Source organism: Pseudorasbora parva, chromosome 21, assembly GCF_024679245.1.
Source record: "Pseudorasbora parva isolate DD20220531a chromosome 21, ASM2467924v1, whole genome shotgun sequence".
In the NCBI taxonomy this organism is placed as follows: Eukaryota; Metazoa; Chordata; class Actinopteri; order Cypriniformes; family Gobionidae; genus Pseudorasbora; species Pseudorasbora parva.
Window position 1 is genome coordinate 14,066,517 of NC_090192.1, and position 27,247 is coordinate 14,093,763.

General features: G+C 38.1%; 1 protein-coding gene across 1 annotated transcript; it reads left to right on the plus strand.

Annotated features, from left to right (window-relative positions):
* Nucleotides 1–715: 715 nt before the first annotated feature.
* Nucleotides 716–26,903, plus strand: irf9 (interferon regulatory factor 9). The gene is made up of 10 exons (XM_067429268.1): nt 716–814; nt 1,965–2,021; nt 2,516–2,638; nt 3,120–3,300; nt 4,917–5,056; nt 5,293–5,374; nt 5,485–5,547; nt 5,657–6,061; nt 21,511–21,623; nt 26,115–26,903. Exons 2-10 carry the CDS (start codon nt 1,965–1,967, stop codon nt 26,235–26,237), a joined length of 1,287 nt encoding a protein of 428 aa, XP_067285369.1. The 5' UTR covers nt 716–814; the 3' UTR covers nt 26,238–26,903.
* The last annotated feature ends 344 nt before the right edge of the window (nt 26,904–27,247 follow it).

Genomic DNA, 27,247 nt, shown 5'->3' on the forward strand with positions numbered 1-27,247 from the left:
TGTTAACTCATGTAGTTAACTAATGAAACGTATTGTACCCAAAAATGTAGGCTATATAAAATAATTTCAGTGGATACTTTACATTAGGCTACATTTCAGCACATTTGACACAGTAGGTTACAAACACATTTCTACAGGTTTTATTATTAATAATAACATTATGAATATTATTATTATTTTATTTTATTTTTTGCCTCCTGAAGGCTTGAATGAGCTCTGCGCGCTATCACGTGGTTTCTGGGAAGAGCGGCGTTTCTTTTGAAACGAATGTAACTGGCAGAAGGGAAACTGGCTGGATGAAAATAAATACCAAAGTGGGCGGAGTTTTGATGCCTGTATCACATAATACCTGCTCACAATGTAGTAAATAATATTTATTATTCCCGGGATTAATGTGGCTGATGTTAGGAATGTGCCACATAGTAAAATAAATAAATACATAAAGTAAAATAAAAACATAATGAAAGAGCGCCGCACATTACGTCACGTGGTATAAGACACTGGTGAAGTTGGCCCAGTCACAACGAGGAAGATGCATTTTTAATTATTATGTAACATTAAAGTTTAGCAATGTTTTTTCTTTATGTGATGCCTTGACCTTCGGCAAAAATTCAAAAAAATATCCCGGATTTTCCAAAGAAACTGATTTCATATTATCGAGGAACAGTGTGATGTGAGCCGCTGAGCGCCCCCTGTAATGCCAAGTAGTGAACAGCTCTGGTCGCTCCTCTGTTTCGCTTTCAAGCGAGTGCGATCTGCGATGGGCTGGTGTGATCTCTAGAACTGCTGACAGTTTACAGGACCGAAACTAAAGGTAATCGAAACTACAAACAAACGACCTAATAATCTTCCGAATGTTTGAACAAAAATGCCGTTTTGTCCGCTAACTTGTTTATATAACGAAATATTAGGCTACATTAATTTAGATGTGGATATATTTTTCGAATAAATTGTTTAAATTATAAAACACCTTGTTGTATCTATTGGATTTTTATTTCAGCTGTTTATTTATTTACTGTGAATGTGTCTTTATAGAGTTGGTAGGCCTATATTAATAGTAGCCTAGTCTTATTCATGATTGCAAAATAGTAACGTTACCGTCGCTCCCTTTACGCGGAGTGGGCATGGCAGCCCGGGTACAGAGAGAGCACCAAGGGGCACCAAACGGCGATTTCTATCGAAGGTGATTTTCACTAATAAAAACAATTTAAAATATTTAAGAATCGTCTAGAGTCCAAATAAGATTTAATAACCAGTGCGTGTTACATAAGTATTGTTTTTGTCAAGTGTTTTTATGAATCACTGTCGTTCCTAAGCCCCAAAAGCTCAGAAGAACAAGTTCAGAAACATTAACGTTATCTCATTTCATAGTGCTCAAAACACATGCATTGATTCAAAAACTTGTACATTCTCTTCACTGTAGAGACAAAATGGGCACTTTGAAAACAATAGCATGACCTAAAAATAAGAGAAGTCTCAACAAAACAACAACAACAACAAAAAACTGCTGCTCTGACAAAACAATATGGATTTGTTATGAAGAACCTTAAACAGAGGAAACCAGAGTCAATTACAGAAGCTTAACAAGAATATTAAGAGAGTCCGAGATTTTGCAGACTTTCATAAAATAATATAATATAATAGATAGATTAAAGTAACACCCGGATCAAAAGCCTAGACTGAGCGGTTATGTTCTCTACTTGTTGACTGGATGCTCAAAATGTCAAATATTAAAATTGTAGTCCACATTTGTAACCCACCTCTGGCCAATTAAAAATGATTTAAAATCAAAATGGGCCTATTTATTTAATTAAGTATTAAGCATGACATTAAAATACTCACATATGGCTTAAATTATACCCATGTACCATTCATTTGTTATATATATATATGTATATAAAATAATGTTAATGAAAAAACATGGCCTAAGTGTTTAGATAAGCATCTGTCAAACTGTTTTTCAGATGGCGTCTGGAAGGATTCGCTCCACACGTCGTCTGCGCTCCTGGATAGTGGAACAGGTGTGTGTTTGTGTATGTGTGTTTGGTGGTCCTTCACGCTCTTGCCCGCATTCTCCACCAGTGTGGCAGGGTGAAGGATCACGCAACAATGAAATTGGTGCAAAGCCCCCAGAGGGTGGATTTATTTGTATGAACAGTGACAAACGTGGTGATTTAGGTGCAGGTGCGCTGTAGGTGTCCTTCTTCCTGGGGCCCTGGTGCTAGCGGTGACACAATATATATATATATATGACACAATATATATATATATATATAAATTTTCTTTTTTTTTTTTCCAATCTGTAAAAATATAAAATGTTGCTACTATATGTACAGTCAGGTTCTGGATGCCTTATTTTTTTTTTTACCATATAGTTCACAAATTATTATTCATTTATTTATTGTTATGTGCAGGCAGAGTATCTAGCTGCCTAATATTACGGGTCTCAGGACAGAAATAGTATAGTTATAATAGTAATTATAATTGGTTCTCACTTGTGTGCTTTGGGATGTAGGTAAACAGTGGGAAGTATCATGGCCTAGTGTGGGACAACACTGAGAAAACCATGTTTCGTATTCCATGGAAACATGCAGGAAAACAAGATTTCCGAAGTGAGGAAGATGCAGCTATTTTCAAGGTGCAAATATTACACTTTACATATTACATTATACAACAATTAATTGTGGAATTTGGCTGGCTAAGCACTATATATATATATATATATATATATATATATATATATATATATATATATATATATATATATATATATATATATATATATATATATATATATATATATATATATATATATATATATATACTGGATCTTTTCAGTGTGTATACTTTTTGTTCTGCTAGTATATCAATTTATTTGTTTCCACCTCTGTCTTTTAATGTATTTCTTCTCGAGTAGTTCTTCCCAAGTGTGAGACAATGACTCCTAGACTTGCACAATTATAGTTATTGATAACCAAGGATTTCTAAATTATTATGTTTATGATAATTAATTTTCACATTATTAATTATAATTAGATAGTTTGAGTAGTAATTATTTTAAGCATGCAAGCCTTTCAAAATTTTAATTTGAAATTTAATTTGAACTTTTCCGATGAAAGGCTTGGGCAGAGTTTAAAGGGAAGCTTTTGGAGAATGGAGATTCTGACCCTGCATCCTGGAAAACCCGCCTTCGGTGTGCCCTCAACAAAAGTCCAGAGTTTAGTGAGGTCACTGAAAGATCTCAGCTGGACATCTCAGAACCCTACAAAGTCTACCGCCTCGTACCACTAGAAGAACAAGGTAACCAATGGATGTGGAAACGTTTCTTTGTAATATTAGCAGTGTTGCCAACTCTCACATTTTACACTTTCAGTCTCTTTCTCTTGCTCTCACGCCACCCAAATACATTAAAAAACAAAATAAATTCCTAAATTGGCACAAAAATCCCTAGCATTTTCCACCATAATGAGGCTTGTTTGGTCTAAACCAAGGGTGTCCAGTTCTGGGCCCACTATCCAGTAGAGTTTATTTCAAGTCCTAATAAAATACACCTAAGCCAAAGCTACTTAAAGGGAAGCCTGCAACCTTTACCCGAAAAAAGCGCAACGCCTGTTAACCCTGCAGGGAACCGGACAGAAGAATGTTTTTTAATGGATGTCATTGGAGGAGAGGCTTCACTATGCTGAATAAACTCCTTTTGTAAGAAAATAGTAGCCTGATAAGCCAGTTAGCAGTTAGCCGGAAACTTACAATATAAAACACAAGGGTAGGTTGTACTGGGTCCAAACTGAGTACTGACCCATCTTTCAAGAGAAGAGGTTTGTGAATCCCGCATTGAACTCGGATATTTGGGAAGCAGTCGTCAGTAAAATGACGTGTTTGTGGGAATGTCAATTTGTTCGAGGGCGGACAACATTCAACATAGGCAGGCATTATGCAAATGTATTTTCTAGTGACATAGAACTTTCACGCAGTAGGATTCGAAATACAAATGACTCGTATTGACTAAAATCAGACTGACAGTCTGGTAAATTACATGAGATACATAAAATACCCTCTGGTAATATTAGTTAGCTAGATTGTGGGGAAATTAATTTAAAGGTTAATTTAAATGAAATGCTCATTAAATATTTGAGTAATTTGCCTGGCAACCAATGTTGGCAACCCTGATACAGTCAATCCAACACGATTATTTATTTCTAGGCGTGTCATAAGATGGCTAACTAACTGACTAGTCATCCAGCAACTGACGAGCTAGTTAGTGAGGTTGACATTTTAAAAAATGTATAGCTTAATGGCGTGTTCCAGGCAGTTTTTTGAGCCCGTAAGTTACGACTTCAAACCACAACTAACAACTTGATAATATTCCAGGCAAAGTCAGGCTAAACTGCCTTAGCGCAAGGAATTGTGGTAGCTAGATGTAAACTAAGCATGCCGGACCACGGATACAGGGCTTATGCTCATTTACAATCATTTCTATCGCGAACGGTGCTTACTCCTTGCTTACTTGAGGGAAACGGATGAGAAAAAATGGCACATAAGGCAAGAGAAGCTGATATACCTTTTATTTTACATTATTGGAAATGTATTTGGTATATGGTGCCGCATCCGTAGGGGCTGCCATTGTTGTTTTGTGGGCTACGTCAGAGCGCATAAAAACACGGGTTGCGGGTTGCCTGGAAAGCGGCATAAGATATCCTGTAGTCTGTAGTTTGTTCTGTTGTGGTCTGTCTTTTTTTAGCTTTCTTAAACATCAAATAAACACCTTCTACTGATTGATCATTAAAAAAAATTACATTTGAAGTTTTGCACGTTCCTACAACTTTCATGAACAGCAAAATGTCGGCAATAACTGCAATGAGTATGTAAAGGAATTACTTTTTGTAATTATTTAGTTTGCTTTCCTCTCATCATAGGAGTGGTTAAAGTAAAAAAAGAGAATGGACAGAAAGCAGCGAGGAGCGGCAGGAGGAGACGCAGTGAATCCGAGCATGATCAGCAGATTGAATGCAAAAAGATCAAAGAGGAGGTTGTTGTGCTCCAGCCCATCAACATGGTAAAAACATCCAGCACATCGTAGCTTGTCATTGCCGAGCTGTTCAATTTATATTAAAGATGCAATTTGCAACATGCATGGTAAATAGCAAAAGCCTGCTTTACAAAAGCATTGAACACTGTCAAAAAGCCATTGAGATATGCATTGATCACATTCCACTTTTTAGTTTTGAAATGCAAAGCAGAGTATGAGTCTATAATTAATTGCGCTCTATTTTAACGTTCTTATCTTTACAGAGTGCACAGGAAATTGCCCCACATACAGCAAGTGAGATTACATTTCAAGCAGGGGTGCAGACAATCTTCTTAAAGAGTGACAGTAATTATCTGATTTTACTCTATGAATTTTCAACTTAGTTCTTTTGTGGTTAATGCTGATGTTAATAATGTGAAGTGGTTGACTGACTGATTATTTAACACTTTCTTGAGGTGCTGAAGACATCCAGTTAAACTTAACAATTGAAGCAGTTCCTTTGCCAGAAGAAAAGCGAGGTAATTAAAACGAAAATTTGATTTGTTTATTGATCAGAACAAATCTGATCTCTCAATTGTTTAACCAACCTATCGGCAGATGTTTCTAAAAACACTTTTGTTATTTCAGTGCTAAACACTTTCGACGTAACCGTGCACTACATTGGTCAGGAGGTTCTGCGGCGAGAAGTGAGGGGAAATGATGCTCGGATCGCTTACTTGCCTCCGTCACCTATCCCTCCGTCTCCACAGTCTCTGAGCGGCACTGGCTTCCATCGAATCCCTCTCCCAGACCCCCCATCAGACATGGTCGCCGACCCCAGCCTTGCCTCACGTTTGAACGATCTTAACAAATTGCTGCCCTTCATGGAGCGGGGAGTAGTGCTGACCTTGACAGGAGGAGGAATCTATGCCAAACGCTTCTGTCAGGGACGGGTGTTCTGGAGAGGGCCGCACAACACCACCACGGGACCCTGTAAAATGGAGAGAGCAAGCGAGCCCACCCAGCTGTTCAACATGGATGTATTCAGACAGGGTAAGTGTTTCGCAAGCATATATTTTGCACTAAAAAACCCATATAAAACATTACTTGAGTGGTAAAACACGATTTCACTTTTCTAACTTTAGCTAGTGTGTAATGTTGCCGTTTGAGCATAAACAACATACACAAAGCAAAGTTACAACGTTCTAAGTTTAAAGCAAAGGGAGATTTTTGCTTTTCAAGAAATCAATTTCTGATGACAACAGCAAACGGCCAGGAGGGACTATAGACATTCCTCCAGGGTTGCTGACATCACCAGCCCCAATATTTACATAAACCCCTCCTCCAAGAATATTAAATACAACAAGGCAATGTTTTATTGCTGTGGAGAAGAGCTAGTAGGCCGGAGTGTCGCTGATCGTGCAACGCTGTTCTTTTTACACAAACTACAGTATGCAAGAAGTATGCACAATAGGTCAATATTCACCACTAACTAAATGCATTTCGCCTAGCTGCCTCAAGATCTCTCACTGTTCTACAGCTGCAAGCTGCAATTGATGTACGAAAGCAACATACCCGTCAGCAAATTTCCTTTGGCATAGATCTGGCCTAGATAAACAGCTTAGATGTGGCCCAGATTAGATTGTGTTTGCCGGCCCAGATCTGGCCCACTTCTTCTTTACCACAGATCCGCCAAAGCAGTGCCATTACTCTGCCAAACATGAGCCAAACAATGCAATTTTATGTGGGCCTTATATGGAATGGCTGAGTATTATGTAAAAGTCTTTTTAACTCAATGGTAAATAAAACACTCAAAAAAAAAATGTATTCAATAATTTACTTTTGATTTTACAATGTTTACAGTTACTCAGAAACCAAAAATATTAATATAAATAGCATTCAAAGAGTCTAGACACCAAATTTGAAGTGTGTATTATGCTCAACTAGTAATGAGAGTTAAAGAAGAATTGGGGGGGGGGGTCACAGTAACTTGCTAAAGATAACAAACAACAACTTCACAAGAAAGAGATAGAAAGTCTCCAATCAGTGTTGGAAGTGTGTTGCTGGGACTCACGTTGTTTCAACTGACTGCACCTGCAATAAAAAGTTACATTTAAATAATGTTAACCACAATACAACCTGGAAGCTAGGTCCGCATAATTATGATTAAAATAAATGTTAAACTAAAGGGATAGTTCACCCAAAAATATAATTCTTTCATCAAAAAAAAAAAAAAACTACACTATATATATTTATTTTTTCTTAATGACGAAAATGTTTGACAAAAAAACGGACATGTTTTTGTAATTTTTATATTTCTTATCTTGTTAAATATTTTTATTTAGCAATAATAATAATACTCATAATTATTATTAGTAATATTAATATATACACAAAGTGTTAAACACACTTTTCCTTTGCTAAAAAAAATGGCCACAGTAATATTTTATTCCCTATTAAAGATAAAAAGTAATCATTAAAAATCATCGTGCTATAAGCAAAAAATAAGGGGTAAATTACCTTTTTGTGTATGTGCAAACAAAACACTCAAGCCACTTTATAAAATTGAGGTTAAACCTGTAACGATGAGTCCACAGGTTGAGGATGCAAATGCAATTTTATTGAGACAACAGTCCACAATCGAAGTCTAGAGTACAGGCAAGATCAACATACACATAGACAGTCCAAACAAACACAACAAACACAACAAGGCAGTAGGGCTGGGCGAGATGACGATATTATCATATAGTGACGATGTCTCGCAAATATCTTGATATTGATAACAGTCAGTGTTATCAGACGATAATCGACAGTATCATAAAAATGACGACTGATAAACTCACAGGACATTGCGTTGCCAGATACATTATAAATAGTAGTTACCATACACTCACCTTTTTAGTGTTTTTGATGCACAACTACAGTAGCCTATATGTGTTAAAGCAAAACATTGAATTATGGATAAGTTGGTTGTGTTTTCATTATACACGTGCAAAGAGAAGCACGTTGGCTTGGCTAAATGTTTAAAACCATTCTAAAAATATTATTGGCTATTAGGCTAAATTATTAATATAATAGCCTATTAATAATACAAACATTAATCAAACATGGAAACCTGGAAAACATTTAAAATAGCCTACTAACGCTAAAAATAAAACGAAAATAGCTCAACTTTAAACAGTTGAAAATGTACATAAAAGCTAACCATAGGCCTGTATTTTAAATACTATAAAATAAAGGTGTTAGAATAAAATTATTATAATATAAAAAATGAAAGAAAAATATATTAAAGTGATGTAAAAATGCACGTTAAACTCACAGCTCGTACAGTGACGGAGCGCAGTATTCTGAACAGAAACGCATGAGCTATTCGCGTCAACACTGCACTTTGCTTAATTAAAATTTTTCGTTTTGAATCGTTTCGTTTAAAAGTGGACATTTTAAGCTTTCTATCCGCATATTTCTCATGTCTGTGAGGCAAGTAGCCTGCTGCGTTTCGGTTTATTTATGAGACGCGCTCCAGTTCATGAGCAATGAAAGCGATCACTCCGGTGACTTCGTCACGATTAATGTCTGCTATTTGCTTATTATTTATTAAACCACAGCAATTGGCCAAAGAAACCTTTATTAAAATTAAGATACAATTTATACAAAACGAAAGAATGCTTTCTACAAAACAAAACTTAATATTAAACTAAATATAACCACCAAAATCATTTCTGACTCACTCGCACCTTTGCATTTATCATAATCAGATGAATGTAAAAAATAATATTATAATAGGCCTATTCAAACATATGCAAAAAGAAAGAAGACAAACATTGTTAATGGCTACAACAAAGTGAGCTACAGATAAACATCTGAGCTGGATTTGATTATTTTACCGGTGAGCGGTTCATGAGCACGCGCCTGCGGATTATTGATCTGAGTCAAGTCAGCTTTATTTATATAGCGCTTTTACAATGATGATTCAAAGCAGCTTCACAGTGTTAAACAGGACAATATTGCAGCAAAATTTGATTTGGCTGTACAGTCGCTCTGGGAAAACAGTGATGTTTTCAGCTTATTTCATTCATGTTAGTTTTAACATGAGTCACACCAGTCCGCTTCGCTCATTACAGGCTCGTTCTCATAATTACAGTTAATGTGTCGGGCCGGGCCAGGCAAGGCTCGGACACAACGTGCACAGGCTCGGGTAGGGTCGGGCTTGATTTTTTTGAGCACTATCTAAGCTCTAATTGACATTTATGGTGTCATTACTGCTCGACTACATCCTATCCTTCTTCTTTGAGAAGCGGCTGCAGAGCGGGGCTCAAATGAGGCCGCTACTGCTGGGTGGTGTATGTGGATATGGCTGCGGAGATTAGTGGTCTGCGCATCTTTAACCTTCACTTTCTTTTCTTTTTTGCACAGCCTGCAGATAGCATCTGTTGGATCCGCAGGTTTACCATTTGCATTTGGTTTAAATCCATAATACTGCCAAATTACCGATGTACATCTTTCCTTGGATATTAAGCCGTTGTCCTCCATTTTATGCCTGGAAAATTTTGGGGAGTGGGCAGGGTCAGTGCGGAGTAGATGATATTATCGGATATCGCAATATTTTTGAAGGCGATTATCCCCCCCCAAAAATTCACATATCGCTCAGCCCTCAAAGGCAGGGAACGTAGGTGAGAGAGCAGTCCAGAAACAGGCAGGTGATCCAAAACCAAGAGACCTGAAAGCATGACAGACCGCTCAGAATTGTAGTGTTACACTTTATAAGACTTCGCAGTGAATGGCAGAGTGAACATGGTTTATATAGACTGAGGTGATGAGGCTAATGGCACACAGGTGTAAACAATGATGGCTGATGAGTCAGGGCAAAGGATTATGGGTAATAAAGTCTGGAGTGGGGCATTTATATAGCGCTTTTATCCAAAGCGCTTTAAATTTTTGCCTCACATTCACTCATTCATACACCGACGGCGGTGTCAGCCATGTAAGGCGCCATCCAGCTCGTCGGGAGCAGCTGGGGTTAGGTGTCTTGCTCATGGACACCTCGACACTTGGTCAGGTGGAACCGGGGATTGAACCACCAACCTTCTGGTTTGTAGACAACCTACATGAACCACTGAGCCACTGCCGCCCCGTATGAGGGATAAATATTGAGGAGAAGGAGCCCTCTGGTGGCGATCAGAGGGAGCCCCAGAGGTCTGATTTGTGACAAAACCGTTGTTCTGAAGATGGAACAAATGTACGGGTTTGAAACAACATGAGGGCGAGCAAATAACAGAATATTAATGTTTGGGTTAACCATCGCTTTAAACTCATAGACACGAACAAAAAAAGATCTCCCCTTTAGATTCCCCTTTAAAAGATCTCATGGCCACAACACACTCACGGTCCCAAAAGTTATTATATGCCGTGACAGCAACAAAACTAATCCCGGGTGCACACTGTCAGGTTTATAATATTCTTTCACAATTTTTCCTTGTCAGGCTTTACAAACATAATCAGCGCTGTAAGCCATGTCACTGTAAGATATATGTGGGCAAATGCATTTTTGTCTCATTGCATACATTGTTTTAGTTTGGCAGGGTCGCTGCTAGCTTAGCTTAGCATAATAAATTGGAATCTTATGTTGCCAGCTAGCATGTCCTGAGTAAAACTAATAAAAAAAAAATTAAAAAAAACACTTAATTACTTATTGTGGCCTGCGTATTCACAACGAATTCAAATAGTGATGCAGATTAAGACTAGGCAATTCCTAGGCAGATATTGACTTGGGAGTATATTATGGGGAAGCACAGGCGGAGCACTGCTGGTGTAGAGATATTTCAGGGCGTTGATCCATACTGCAGTACTCGCAACACACAGCACAGACACTCTATGGCTCTCATCTTCACGTCCTCCGGCTGATATCTCTGCGCCCAAGTAACAGTGCTTCGCCTGTGGTTCCCAAGTCAGTATCTGCCTAGGAAATCACCTAGTCTTTATCTTTTTTTTTGGATCACTTTTACTCGCGACATGCTAGCTGGCAACATAGGATTCCATTCATTATGCTAAGCTAAGATAGCGGCGACCCTGCCATACTAAAACAATGCATGCACTGAGAAAAAAATGCATTTGCCCACATATCTAAAAGTAGGAAAGAAGTTGAATAAGCCCTATTTTTTTAAACGGTGGAGTGTTCCTTTAAGGGAGATTCCACCGAAGGTGTGTTTGTATGCGGCTGTTCATGGGTGTAAAGTGCATGAGGCACAACAGTTACAAGCCAACTATCACAATTACAGGTTAAATAAGATAAAAAAAGACATGTTACCAAATTACATTTAGTTTTATATTAAACATTCAACATACATTTATCATTCAGTTTAAGGCTTTTGAATTTGAGAGGTTAGATTAAGTGAAATGTGTAATTAATATGTATACTATATAAATAAAATAAATATTTTTATGGATTTATATTTTTTATACGTATATTAAATGAAAATGTGGTCATTTATATTATATTTATCTATTTAAAAAAATATGTTATGGCATCAAAATTTAAACCCCTCTGAAATGCACAACTTGAGTTTTGTCTGTTTGAGGACTTTGCAGGGAATTGTGGCTGAAAACATTTTGTGTAGTGAACTTTAACAGATATCCCGTGCTCAGGGAGTAGGGGGCAGTGAACTGTGTAGGAACCCTGTCAGTCTGGACACACCCGAGTTCATGGAGCTCTCTTCTGAAGAGCTTATGATCTGAATCAGGTGTGTCAGATAAGAGAGACATGCAGGGCTAATTCCAAATGCTGTTTTTATACTCTTGAAGGAAAGGGGACTCCATTTGTAGGGGTGTTTTAAATGAAAAATGAAAGTGAACAACTGAATCCCTTCATGAAGGGCCATTTCACAAGTCCGTTAGCAAAGGAAACATGCAATGGTCACTTCAAGGAAGTAATTGAATCATTTATGGTCATGTGTCTCAGGGTGGCGAAACTTCAAGATTCATTTTAAATCTAGATATGGTGGGAGAGTTAATGTATAAACAAGAATAATTCAAGTTGTTTTGTATACTACTCATTTTCATATCGTATTTTATAGTTTAAAAACGTTTCATTGGTAAGAAATGTTTAATGCTTGACTTATAAAGATGAGAACAGATCTGGAACACATGCACACATATAAACATTTTTGTTTTTATTTGTAGTGGTAACATTCCATGTGAAGCTAATGAGGAAATGACGTGGGCTCCCTTCGCCAAGTGTGTTCCAAACAGATTATTATGACACACAAGTGCCTTGCTTTTACCAAAATCCCCACTTCAAGGGCTCTTGGCATAGGCATAGATGATCATTTCCAGACTGGAATTGGGAACCCCTGCCAAAGAAGAGCCTTTTGAGTTTACCAAAGAACCTTTCAGTTAACCTGTAACGCTGTTCGTATATGGGAAGGAAGGAGAGGCAGGACACATAACAAAACATAAACAAAACTCAACGTAAAGTCCAGGCCTGGTCCTCTCTCGTCTTCCACTGCCTTCGCTCCTTCTTTTATGCTTCTGTCACTCCGCCGTGAGACAAGACCAGTGTGGCGCGCAGCTGGCGCTCATTAACACTCGCCACTGGCCCGCTCTCACGGTCCCTCTTCTCGCTGCTTGCCACAGAACCACTTTTCTTAGTGTTAAAGGATTAGTTCACTTTAAAATGAAAATTACCTCATGATTTACTTACCCTCAAGACATCCTAGGTGTGTATGACTTTCTTCTTTCTGATAAGTATGATCGGAGTTACAGTATATTACTAAATATAGTGACACTTCCAAAATTTATAACGGCAGTGACTGGGGTCCATTCAGTTTGAAGAACACGGCTCTGGGGAGTTAATAAAGGCCTTCTGAAGCGAATCAATGAGTTTTTGTAACCATATTTAAAAATGTATAAAGTAAAATATCTAGCTTTCGGCAGACCGTCTTCCGTATTCAACTTACATTAAAAATTATAAAGCTCAAAGTTCAATGCCAAACGAGATATTTTATTTAACAGAAGTTCCCTTTCAAAACCTAGCCGGTTTGGACTACAGCCCTGCACTTCCTTGCATGAATGACGTCACTAGAACCGTTTGTTGACTAACCCTCTGCCCAAAAGTACACGCAAAATAGGGGGCGTGGTCTTGTTGCTCTCCCACGTGGAGAAGAGCGCGCATTCAGCGCTTGCATCGCCCCGTTATGGTAAGAGGAGGGACCTTTCCGGGCAAAGTGCACTACGCTGCTGTCCAATCACAACACGGGAAGCGCTGGCCCAATCAGAACTCGTTGCGTATTTCTGAAGGAGGGACTTCATAGAACAAGGAAATCATCAGGCCGTTTTTAGGACAGAGGGAACAGCGCTGTACAGATAAGTAAATTGTGTGAAAAATACTGTTTTTTTACACGCGAAACATGAACTCATGTTATATTGCACACTGTAAACATAATCAAAGCTTCTAAAACACGCGAAGAACGGGACCTTTAAAAAAAACCATCTATTCACTTAAGAAGGGTTTTATTAAAATGTCTGTCTCTCTAAGAAACTTTCAATTTAATCAGAAATTGTTTAAACAGTCAATAAGTGGATAAAATCGCTACTTACTGCTTTCAGGAATAAAGTTGTAATTGCCACGTTCTTCAGTTTAAGACACTGAGCGAAGCTTGCTTGAAATGGGCTGAACAAACAAACGATCTTGAATTAAATTGTTGTAGTATCCGATTATAAACATCAACCATGACTGTTGACATTGTTTATCTGTGGGGAGGGTAGAAAAGTCCCCACGTCTCCTGCACAGCCTGGAACATGACGTGTCCATGATCTGCCGTTTTTGCTATCCTCGCGTGAAGCTTGTTTATCTGCAGTCCCGATGATTCGCCCTGTCAGTTCCGCCTGACAATGAACATGTTTGGACAGATGCAAATATTGGGGACGTACCGTATTTTCCGGACTATAAGCCGCTCCGGAGTATAAGTCGCATCAGTCAAAAAAGGATGCGACTTATTTTTTTATATAATTAATTTTTTACTTATATAAAAAACATATATAAGTCGCACTGGACTATAAGTCGCATTAGGGCAGAGCGGGAGCCGCGCACGCATGCGTGCACCCGCTTGCATGCACTCGCTCGTGCCCGCTCACTGCCCGCTCACTGTGCATAACCGAGCAGAAGAAAGAAAGTTTGTAGTGAGTGAGAAACTTCTGAGGGACTGGCGAAAAGCAGAGGTTACTTTAACTGTAATGATGAAAAGAAAGAAAGAAAGAAAGAAAGAAAGAAAGAAAGAAAGAAAGAAAGAAAGAAAGAAAGAAGAAGAAAGAAAGAAAGAAAGAAAGAAAGAAAGAAAGAAAAGAAGAAAGAAAGCAAATGGCGGACTGTAAGCAAGATGGCCAGAGCTGAAGGAACGAGTCCACAGATGCTTGAACTCTGCCAGGAGAGGCTCAGCCTCGCGAGACAAACGCTGTGTGAATCGTTCTCCGCTGCATATTTTACTACATGCAGTTTGTAATTTGCAGAATAAGATTTTCTTTATGGGGGCATTTTGTTTGTGTTCAGTCTTTCTAAGTTGTTGTCTCCAAGTTAATATTTAAGTTAAGAGTTTTTTTTTTCTGTTTTCAGTTATTTTTTTCTGGGGTGGGCTACAGGAGCAGCATAGAGCGCCCTCTCGCGGCTATACTGTATGTTTATTCTTGTTTCTTGTCTTGATATATGTTTATGATATATAAGTGATATGCTGCTTTCCTGTAGCTCAACCAGTAGAGCGTGGTGCTAGCAATGCCAAGGTCATGGGTTCGATTTCCAGGGAAAGCAAGAACTGACAATAATGGAAAAAAAATGTGTACCTTGAATGCAATGTAAGTCTCTTTGGATAAAAGTGTCTGCCAAATGCGTAAATGTAAATGTAAATGTAAATAAGTCGCACCTGACTATAAGTCGCAAGACCAGCCAAACTATGAAAAAAAGTGTGACTTATAGTCCGGAAAATACGGTACATATAAATGACCCCAAACGCTTGCATCACGGTTGGCGTTATGTTGAGAATTACTTATTTTTCTGTGGTGTTTTTCATGCACGATGATTTACATAAGAAGTAGGAGGCAATGGTGTTTGAGACTCACAGTATGTGATGTCCATGTATTGAACTCTTATTATTTCACTTTGGCAAGGTTAATTCAATTTTTCATTCGAGGGCACCTTTAAGGATCTTCATGGAACCAGAGATGCCAATAAAGAACCTTTATTTTTAAGCATAATAACAGGCTCTAAACCACTAGGTCCACCGATATATCACCAGGGCCAAAATATTAGATACCCATCTCATGGCACAATATTTAGGTCAAAGCACTCACCTTTCTCCTAGAAGGTTATTCCATAAATCTTTTACTTCCAGAGGTAGTCAAAAACGAATTTGACCAGATTGCTTTTGTGGAAAGCACCCTAGCCAGATGGGGCTTGAACTTTGTTGGCTGAAGACCCAAGTTTGGGTGGATTAAGATCTAATGCACAGATCCAAAATAAGAATACACATCCAATTTCTTTCTCAACGGTTTACATTCAATTAAGACATAACTGACTGTATTCATGAGAATACTTGCTGAAGTGAGTATTTTAACATATTTGTGTGTTTGTGTCCATTCAAGTGCAAGGATACATGAATTAAGAGTCAATACAGAGTTTGCATGCTATCTGAAATGCGCCTCGCTCTGTGTGTGAATCACTAACTTGAACAACACTAAACAATGACACTATTTTCTTTTAGAGCTGCTGTAAAGCCATACATTAACTTGGTTTTGCATCATTGAATAATTTTCCTGTTATCACTTGTAAAGCTCCTTTGTAACAATCTGTATTCTATAAACGCTGCAGTATTCACAGCGCTTCACTTTTTCTACATTTTATGTTACAGCCTTATTCCAAAATGGATTCCTCAAAATTCTACAAACAATACCCCATAATGACAACTTGACATAAGTTTATTTTAAATGTTTTCAAATTTGTTAAAAATATAAAATGAAAAAATATCACATGTACATTAGGGATGGCTTAATACCCCAATTTTGGCTTTGGTACGGTACCACAATCTAATACCGATAATAAATCGATACCACACGGTCTGATATTGACGCGGGTATATTGCACGAGAATGAGTACAATTATGCAAGTTTCGAGTTTATAAAGTGGGAAATTACCACAAATGTTTAATAGTAAATTAATCAACAAAGATTATCACATCAAATCAGTCATTTGAAAACTTTCTTGTGAGAAATCATTCCAGCAAAATTCTCTCAAAAGGAGCAAATTGCTTCTAGCTTCAAGACATCGCACCTACACTAAAGAAATCCGCGTGCTCCAATGCAACATTTTCACGTTCGCTTCAGGATGGATAACGGAAATCAAATTTGAACATGCAAGCGATTTTATAGCATTTCGTAATAACTGTTACATGGTATAGGAGCTCGAATACCAACGACGAACACACAAGCCTGTAACTTAGAGCTTGCACATTCCAAATTAAGTTTCAATTAACAATCAATTACACAAAATTATGTACAAATGTCCATCTTTAGTGAGAATTCACATAAACACTTTTGGTTATGTCTAACAAGAATGTAAATAGTGCAATACGTGTCCAAATATTATAAGATCTAAATGTCATTGGTTTAAACGAACACTGGAGATTTTATGAGATCGATTTTATTCGATCTTATGTTATGTATGTGCGTTGATCTGTGTTAAAATAAACTAAATGTCTAAATTAGATGGTTTGGTTTGGTATAGTTAGTTGATTGCACATGATTTGGAAAGGCACACACCTGTCTATATAAGTTACCATAGTTAACAGTGCATGTCAGAGCACAGACCAAGCTATGAAGTCCAAGAAATTGTCTGTAGGCACAATGGCCTCCATAATCCATAAATGGAAGAAGTTTGGAACCACCGGGACTCATCGTAGAGCTGGCTGCCTGCCAAACTGAGCGATCAGGGAAGAAGGGCCTTAGTCAGGGAGGTGACCAGGAACCCAATAGTTACTCTGACAGAGCTTCACCATTTCTCTGTGGAGAGAGGAGAACCTTCCAGAAGAACAACCATCTCTGAAGCACTCCACCAATCAGGCCTGTATTGTAAAGTGGCCCGACGGAAACCACTTCTCCTTAGTAAAGTGCATATGACAGCCTGCCTGGAGTTTGACAAAAGGCACCTGAAGGACTCCCAGACCATGAGAAACAAAATTCTCTGGTCTGATGAAACAAAGATTGAACCCTTTGGCCTGAATGGTAAGCGTCTGGAGGAAACCGGGCATCGCTCATCACCTGGCCAGTACCATCCCTACAGTGAAGCATGGTGGTGGCAGCATCATGCTGTGGGGATGTTTTTCAGCAGTAGGAACTTGGAGACTAGGGCTGTGTTGAAAAAATCGATTCACCAATTCTGAATCGATTTTCATATTAAGTTCTAAAGATCGATCCGTAACTCAGAGGATCGATTTAATAATAGGCCTAGATTGAATTTTAATTTGCCACGTCATTGGATTCATGCATGCACGCGAGTTGGAAGGACATTAACACAACGAACATGACAGCTTTGAAAACTCCAGAAACGCCGCGGACAGAGAATACTGGCAGGCATTTTCAAAGAGAGCGCCGAGTTTTAAGAACGCCTGGAGCGCACTGAGGTGCTGAGCGAGTATTTCACACTCACGCGCTGAACGATCAGCGAGTTTTACTGGTCGCCGAGAGTTGAAGCATGTTCAACTTTGAGTAAAACGCAGCGCTCATTACTGTCACTTTTCACCCAGCCGTCCAATCACAGTGGAGGAGGGACGGAACAAACACAACACAGACCAACTTCCACATTCTGCGTGTCGTCATCAGATGACAACAAGCAATATTAACGAAACAAAATGATTTAAAACAAATGCCAGAGCAAATACTTTACATTGTATCTGCAATTTTATATAGAATCAATACAGCAACAAACTACCTGTGATATTAGAAAGATCTCCGCGGATTTTCCGTATCATAACAACAAGCAAGTCTCAACTGAGGAGAAAAAACGCTGCCTGCCAAAACGCTCTCAAGCGCTCACAGTGAGGAGTTTTCAGCTGGCTAAAAACGCTTTGGTGGACACACAGCCTAACGTTATACTGCCGTCACCGTGCTGAAGAACACAGCCGTTCTCACTGCAGCGCGCTCTTACTGCCAAGGAAGTTGTGATGGCTGCGTTGTCATGACGGCGCGACAGCACAGCTCTGGAAGGGGGAATGTTCTTTACGACCATCAATACTCCATTAATTTGCAGTTGAATGTCTATAATAATAGTATCAATATGTTGCATAACTACAGTCCTGTAATTCAGGTAACAGCTGGAAAAAAATGCTTTCTTCAAAAACACTTATCTAAATCTCGAAGATCGGATCGGATCGAATTACATAATGATAATCGATTCAAGATCTTGAGAATCGGAATCGAATAGATTCTTGAAATTTGAATCTAAACCCAGCCCTATTGGAGACTTATTGTAATAAACTCAAACTTATTATTTGTTTTTGTATAAATTTGCAAATATTTCAAACAAACGTTTTTCACATTATCATCATGGGGTATTGTTTGGAGAATTTTTAGGAAATATTTAATTTAATCCAGTTTGGAATAAGGCTGTAACAAACTAAATATGGAAAAAAGTGAAGCGGCGTTAATTTTGTAATTTAAACATTTAATGCACTTAGAAACTTTTATACTCTGAGAAAATGTAAACATTCTGGGAAAACGTGTATTAACACTTTTTTTGGTACTTTAAATTTTGTTACTTAAAATCCATACCTATGGCTGTAAGAAATTAATAGCTTTCATTTTGTTTTGTTTTATAATTTTCATGAATATGAATATAAACATAAATATAGCTGCAAGCAGCCATTATCGGGGCCAAGCGCAAAGAAGAAGACAAGACATGCCAGCATGGCTGGAAGTCTCAAGCCAACTGCAACAATGAGCCATTAAGGACCTATTAAGTTGATTTTAGGCAAAATAGCAGTCAAATTTTAAATACAGTCAATAATAATGGTTTAATGGTTTATCACTTTCGACCAATAGGTGTCACTGTTACGAAACTGATGTGGTTTAGTCAGATTGAGATGACAATGACACATGCAAAGTTTGGTGTCAATATGTCAAAGCATTGCAGAGATACAGCCTCAAGAGTAATTTTTGCATCATGGCTCAACTCTGTTGCAGTGGTATATGAAAACTGTTTTGTCTATCAATCCGAAATCCATAACTATTTGTCAGCATGGTCTGAAGACGATACGGATCAATTTTGGTGAAAATCGGACAAACGGTCTAGGATGAGTTTGAAAAAGTAGGTTTTTAACAAATAACAAGACGGAGGACAGATAGGTTTGCAAAATATGGCACAATTGGTATCCATGTTCTCGGCATGAGCCATTGACTGTATTATGACCAGTTTCATTACAATGGGTTAATTTAATCAAAAGTTATTCGCATTTCTGTACATTTTATTACAACTTTTGACCACAAGGTGGCGCTGCCCCGAAACTTTTTGAGTATCTTCGGGACATGGAGCGGAAGACACATACCGAGTTTTGTAACGATACGCTAATGCATTCTTAAATTATAGCATTAGCATTTTAAACCGTAATACTGCATTGAAGTCAATGGGAATTTCATGTTTTGTTTTATTATAGCGCCACCAAGAGGCACAATCCCACCAATTTTTTTATGTGTCCTCGTAGTGAGCCCATACATATGTGTGTCAAGTTTGGTGAAAATATCTCATTTTGTTTTGGAGTTATAGACATTTATATGAAAAAACACGTAAAAAAGGACTGACACCTGACTTTGATTGGATTTTACTACCCCTTACTATCAATATTTTGAGATTTGGGCATTAGCGTATGGCTATCGACCTATGTTTCCGAACTTCTGAGGCTGGTTTCGTCTCGATCGGACTAGCGGTTTCGAAGATATCAGCAAATGTTTTTTAAGCACTAAATTACAACTCTGCGCAAACCATATGCCGAAACCTGGCAAGTCTGGTATCGTTGGAGTCGGCAAGGATTCAGGAGACCAAAAAACACACTCCCATCAAAATATGTCAACCACACCCAAAGTTATAAGCGTTTGAAAAAAAAAATTCTCCACTAGGTGGCGCTGTTTCGAAACTTCTCAGGCTACTTCAGGGCATCGTGGTGATGACCCATACCAAGTTTCATAACAATCCGTTCATGCGTTCATAAAATACAGCATTTTTGCACATAATTCAAAATGGCCGACATCCAAAATGGCCGACATGGTAAAATTGGATATCAGTCGACTCGGCATGACGCCCTGAATCTAATGAGACCAATTTTATGATTTTTGGATAAACGGTTCAGAAGTTATAAGCCAAAATAGGCATTTTTCGTATCTCCGGACAGGTAGGTGGCGCTGCGCCGAAACGCTGCATGTTGCTTCAAGTCATGCTTGTGATGACATGTACCAAGGTTGGTTTGAATACGATAAAGCGTTGCGGAGATATAGCCTTTAGTGTGTTTTTGCAACCTCCACGTAAAATTTGTTTGTGCGTTTATTGAAAACGATTGGACGAATCAACTTGAATTCCATAACTTTTTGTCAACATGCTCTGAAGATGATCTGTTTCAATTTTCGTGAAAATCGGAGCAACGGCCTAGGAGGAGTTCGAAAAAGTAGGTTTTTCAGAAAATTCAAAATGGCGGGAAAATTTGCATACCGGAAAATGACATCATAGGGTGAAATCGAATCGGCTTGAGCCAAGGAATCCGATGAAAAAAGAATTTTGTTTCTAGCCCTTAGGGGTCAAAAGTTATAAGCATAAATATGAGTGAAACTTTGGACAGGTGGTGGCGCTAGAGGGATTGAGTTAGAGGCACCAAATTTGCTATAGTGACAGCTCAGACTGGCCTCTATGAGTGTGCCAAATTTCACAACTTTTTACCATACGGTTCTATGGGCTGCCAGAGACTCCTATGGCGGAAGAAGAAGAAGAAGAAGAAGAAGAAGCAGAATAATAATAATAGGAACACTAACGATTTCAATAGGTGCCTCCGCACCTTCGGTGCTTGGCCCCTAAATATAGCCTAAGATGGACAGCTTACAGCAAAAAACCTCTCTGACGCCTTCATGTTTCTGTTGTCGTTGCTTGGTGTCTAGACATTCCAACACAATGCCGTTATAGAAAAGCAATGCAGATATTTTAGGGAATGAAAGGGACACAAAAATCGGAGGTTGTGATACACAATGCATTTGGATGAACAGATTATCAGATTTGGACTGACAGTGTGAACCAGAGTTAATCGTGGCAAGGAACGAAAAATGTTGGTGTTGAAAAAAATACTATGGGTCTGTTCTCCTTTGGTTATATAGTGTAAACATAATGTCACCATTAGCTAGCTGTTTTTCTTTCTTCTGATTCCCTGGATAATACCAAGTGATTTTGACATGATTACTGCATTCATTTAAATTTTCTTTCCTTTTCTCAGAGTTGGATGCTTTCCGCAATGGAGGAAAAGAACCTCAAAGTGAGATCACACTGTGTTTCGGAGAAGAACTGAATGATGGAGATAACATCTCTGATAAACACATCATAATTAAGGTAAAGACCTGATGTGAAGTATAATGGATGTATATAGATCAGATGCTTTAAGTGAATGCTTTAGAAAAGTTGTTTTGCATAATGTCCAGGCTGCTTCTTTAGCTGCGTTTCCACCACAGGAACTTTACCCACTCTGTCAAAAAAAATAAAAAAAATAGATTACAAAATTGTACCTTTTAATGTACAAGTGGCCGCCACTGCGGTGGTACATTTAAGGGTACATTTTTGTACCTCTAAGTCAGGGGTAGGCACGTTCAGTCCTAGAGAGATCCTCCAGAGTTTAGCTCCAACACTACTAAGCCACCACAGTATAAAACTCATGGCTCCCAGCATGCATTGCAGCATTAAGTATGTCACCATTTTGAGATTTATATGCTGATTCTTGATATCTGTGTGCGTCTAAACATTTCCCCTTTAGAAAGCTTTTAAAAATCTAAATTTAGAATGTCTGTGGCAAGAGTGTATTGCTGGTGACCATTATTTATAAATCGTAACAAAGTAAAACTACTTCACTACTGTACTTAAGTAGGCTACTAAAAGGCGGTATCTGTACTTTTCTAGAGACTATTATTTTTTCTCCTACTTCCACTTTTACTTCAATAGCCTACATATTTCGATGAGTTTAATACTTTTATTCCTTTTTTTTTTTTTATGTGCTGCATTTACTTGTTACAATTATAAAAATGCAATTCCAATGCAATTCCAAACCCACATTATTTACCACTGCCAGAACAGTAGATGGCAGGTTTGATGAAGCTGGCACATCATTGAGCGAATGACGCGATTCGCGCGAGTGATTTACATGTTAAGTCAATGCAGAGACGCGAATAGGCATTCTGCGGCGCGATTCGCGCAAATGAGGCGGTGCGAATGGCGCGATTCGCGCGAATGAAGCGGCAATGATCACGCGAATTGAGCGTTTTGAACGCGTGATTCGCACGAACCGCGCGAAACACGCTAATCGCTCAAGTTGAAAAATCTGAACTTTGGCGGATATTCGCGTCACGTTAACCAATGAGGAGCCTGCTTACTGAGGTCTCGTGGTGAAGTGACGGATGGGAAAGAGTAATTTAAAAATACTGCTCTATTGTGTCACAAAATGTACTTTTAATAGTTTTTCAGGCGAGAATGTAGTTGTTTAAAGCTCAAATATGTGATTTATTTATTAAGAGAGCTCCTATTTGAAAATTTGATCTGGTGTTTTCGGAGGTGTGAGACCCAGGCGATCATCGGAGCTCAGCGCTCATCAACCCCGGTGAGAGCAGCCTTAACTCGGATAGTCTTTCTGCCGACTGCCGCTGCCTGGCAGAACCCACTCCCATGACGCGAATTCGCGTCTGTTGTGTAGTGAATGTCACACGCGAATGAGCACTTTTTGTATAAAAAAAACACAGATTTGAGCATTAAACAACAATATTATCGCCTGAAAAAGTCTTCAAACTACGTTTTGTCACACATTAACAGTAGTATTTTTTACAGAAAAGAAGTCAAGTGACCCAGTCAAAATGACTAGCAGAAACCCCTCCCATGACGCGAATTCGCGTCTGTTGTGTAGGGAATGTCACCATAGACTGTAAAAAAATAGAATGTCACACGCGAATGAAGCGAATGGATTCAAAATGTTCACGCGTCCAACTTCGTGCGAATAGCGCGATTTATTCGCGTCATTCGCGTGCGGTGTGAAAGCAGCATTAACAACGTAAGCGCTGTCTTGCTCTCTATTTGTTTAGATAGTTAATGTGCACTGTGAAGTAACATACAAACAATGAACAGCTGCATTTTTACTAACTAAGATTAACAAAGATTAATAAATACAGTAACAAATGTATTGATCATGGTTAGTTCATGTTAGTTATTAGTCTAATCCAGTGGTTCCTAAACAGGATTCTGCGTCTCTATGGGTTGTAACTGGAAAATAATGCTTTATGTATGTTTCTGTCGATGGATACACGTACTGGCTCCTCAGTTATACAGCAAAACAACAGTGATAATAAAAGAAAAACGTGGCTAAAGCGGTCTCTCTTTGTAAAAAAATGTTCAATGCATGCGAGTGCTGCTGTATGTCCGAAAATGGCCTGTTGTTTTCGCGGTCATCACCTGGATGTAGAGCCAGAAGACGTGAATGAGAACTCGTGCACGCTGTGAGAAGATCTCTGTGCACTCGTCCAAAAGCGTGCACTCGTCTCACAGCACGCAAATATTGAGTTATCTTTCAAATCTTGCGCTTGAATGGACAAACTCACACAAAAAGTATGTCAACATGTCCATCTTGATGAGTATCCAAGCAGACATACTCTGAATATGCCTTAAGAGAACTTTATACAGTTGAGAAAAACGCAACTATCCTTGCATTAGGTCTTAAAGGGGCAGTAGCCTTTACTGCTGTCTAAACAAAATATAAGGACATCACTCACTGCTCTTGATTGAATAGCTTTTGTAAGTTTAATAATGATACATTTTTTAATTTAAACAGTTAAATATGCAATTATTTTACATTTGATTACTTATTTAATTTCTCTACCTAAAAACGAATGTTAGATCAACCTGTAAAACCTAAAAAGTATTGTTTATTTTATTAGTATCTTTAGTCAATAGTATTTATTTGTGCTTCTTCTTGCATTTAAGTTATTTGTTCGTATTTTCTTTATTTTTATTTGACAGTAGTCCTTTTTTCCCTGAACATAGCAAATACCGAACTGTACTGAAACCGTGAACCTAAAACCGTGATACAAACCGAACCGTGAGCAATCTGTACCGTTACACCCCTAGTGTAACGTATGCAAGGGGGTGCCACAACATTCAGAACATTTTCAAAAGGTGCCATGACTGAAAAAAGGTTGGGAACTAATGTAATGGTAACTAATCAAACCATATAATGTGATACAAACAAATCATTTACTCAGAACACATCTTGAAATAAGAATATAAGTTTGCTTATATTTGTTTTTAGTAAGAGTGGTTAGTTAGATTTAATCTTAATGAACTACAGTATTTTTGGGTTATGTATATGACAATGTGTAGAAAAATTACCTAAAAAAAGAATTTAGCCTAATTTAGACTGGAGTGAGGTGAAAACAGGAAAAAAAGTGCAAAGCAAGTTGTTGTAAGCTAGCTGTTGATTGTATTCAATTGTATATGGTAGAAAATTAGACTATAAGTCAAAATAAACTTTTTAGTAATGAAATATGATGTTCAAACTTTTGACTACTTTCTTTAATAACTATAACACGATACTTGTAGTTTTACTTTCAGTACTTGAGTAGTTAATTTTTAAATAAACTACTTGCAATACTTAAGTACAAAAAATGTTGAATACTTTTGTACTTCTACTTAAGCGTGTTGCTTAAAGAGGACTTCTACTCAAGTCACTTTTTTGATAGAGCACTTGAACTTTTACTCAAGTCTTGGTTTCTAGTACTTTATACATCTCTGTTCAGTGATGAGTTTAGTCAAACATTTTTTTTCCAGATAAATTTTGTTCATGGCTTATTTTGTTTTGAACAATGTAACTGTAACAAAAACCACAAACTCTACATAAAAATCCAAGCCAAACTGCCAAAGAAAACACTGATCACCAGAATGGTGAGCAAACTTTAGCGATTAAACATCAAAATTTAAGCATGTTAATTCTCAATACGAGCTTCTGTGTTTCAGGGTTGGAACCAAACTCTGTAGGACAGCGACTCACTACGACCGAACTGAGAAAAACAATGGTATAATTGTACCCTAAGGACCAATTGTGTACCTAAGGTACAGTTATACGTTTTGTTCCCCATGGAACAAAATTGTACCTCCACTGTACCTTTTTTTCTGAGTGTGCAGCAACTAGGAACTTTGTGGTACTCAGTGTGTTTTGAACGCAGGAACCAGAACCTAAATGAAGTTCAGAGAAAAAAATGTCCCCCTCAAAATGTCCCTGCTCTCGATGTAGTACTTTTTTAAAGTTCAGGAACTTTCGGGAGTGGGACTCAGGCGCTGAACATGCTAATTGGTTGAGCTCACTAGACTTTTATTTGAACCTAAATGTCAGTTGCGGTGCGTTCAGTGAGAGTTGTATGCTATTCGAATCAACAATGAAGTTGAAAAGTTACGACCGATGAACCCATGATGAGGTTCAGGCTTTATTATGTGTATTTGCGTTAAACGAAATCCAGTGTGCTCTGAAAAGTCGCATGCAGTCCTAATCTTCATGGTATTTTAGACCATGATGGAAACACAGACAGCAACAGGTCTGAGTGGAAAAAAAGTTCCTGGGACAAATTGTTTCGAGTAATTTCGGTGGAAACATGGCTTTTTGAGACTGAAATTGAATGGGGCAGTCAAGCTCATGTTTAAACCATTTGTGTTGAGGCATGTTTGAATGTAGTGAATTGAAAATAAACATGAAGGAGAGTTTTTGAGCTATGTCAGAAGAAAAGATGTACAACAAAAAAATGTTTGCCAGAATTGTTGTTTTTGGGTGCACTTTTCATTTTCATTTGTTCTCTCCAGATCTCTCTCCCATGGGTTGAGTTTCAGATAGAAGAGGCCAAGACTCTCAGAGACCCTATTGCAATCCTCAAATGTTTGGCTAGCCAGTCTCCTACAGGGGAAGTGACGCTGAACATTTGTTGAAGTATCACAACAACCAATAACAAAACTCTTGAGATAACACTCACTGCATACTTAATTCAGTACTTAAATTTTTTGTTTTTTCAAAAACCACGAATAAACATTATTCTCTCAAAAATACAAGCATGTATACATGTTGCTCATATATTATGGTAGCCCAGTTTGTGGTGAATACAGTGTAATTACACTTTTGCCATTAATGTGTTTATAAGCAACTGAAAAAAGAACAAAGGTCAGAGCATGTCAAAACTTCTAAAGGGCCCCAAAACACCTTCAGTGGGTTATGGATCAAAATGAAGAGACAACTTGTTTACTAAGTAGTTGCAATTAATACTTGCTTAAATATATAGCCAGTAAGCAGTTAAATATTTATAAGTAATACAAAGATGCTTCTTTGGTCAATGTGGCACTGTATGTCTAACCGCAAACTGTTATAAAAAGCAAGAAAGGTATTTTGTCATTTGTACATCTACACATATCCCATCTGGCATAGTGGAGTCTGAAAAAAGATAGATTCAAACAATCCTATTATATGCATTAATATCAATGTACACGGTTAACTACAAATGGATTGTTATATTACATTGTATATTTTCCATCCAACGCTAATGTATCATTGAATTTGTCACTTTATATTAATCAATGGCAATAAATGTTGTTGTCACTTGCCTTGTTCTCTGCTGTCACTATCATCATTGTAGAAACTGTGAGCTTCACTTTTTCTTGGATTTCATCCTCAAAAAAATAAGTTTGAGGCTAATTGTTTTACCTTATACCAGGGGTCCCCAATCTCGGTCCTGGAGGGCCACTTTCCTGCAGAGTTTAGCTCCAACCCCAATCAAACACACCTGAAACAGCTAAGCAATGCCTTTATAGGACCTAGTAAGACATTGATTCGCTTGTTCAGCTGTGTTTGATTGGTGTTTGATTGGGGTTGGAGCTAAACTCTGCAGGACAGTGGCCCTCCAGGACCGAGATTGGGGACCCCTGCCTTATACCAACTTTAGTTATCA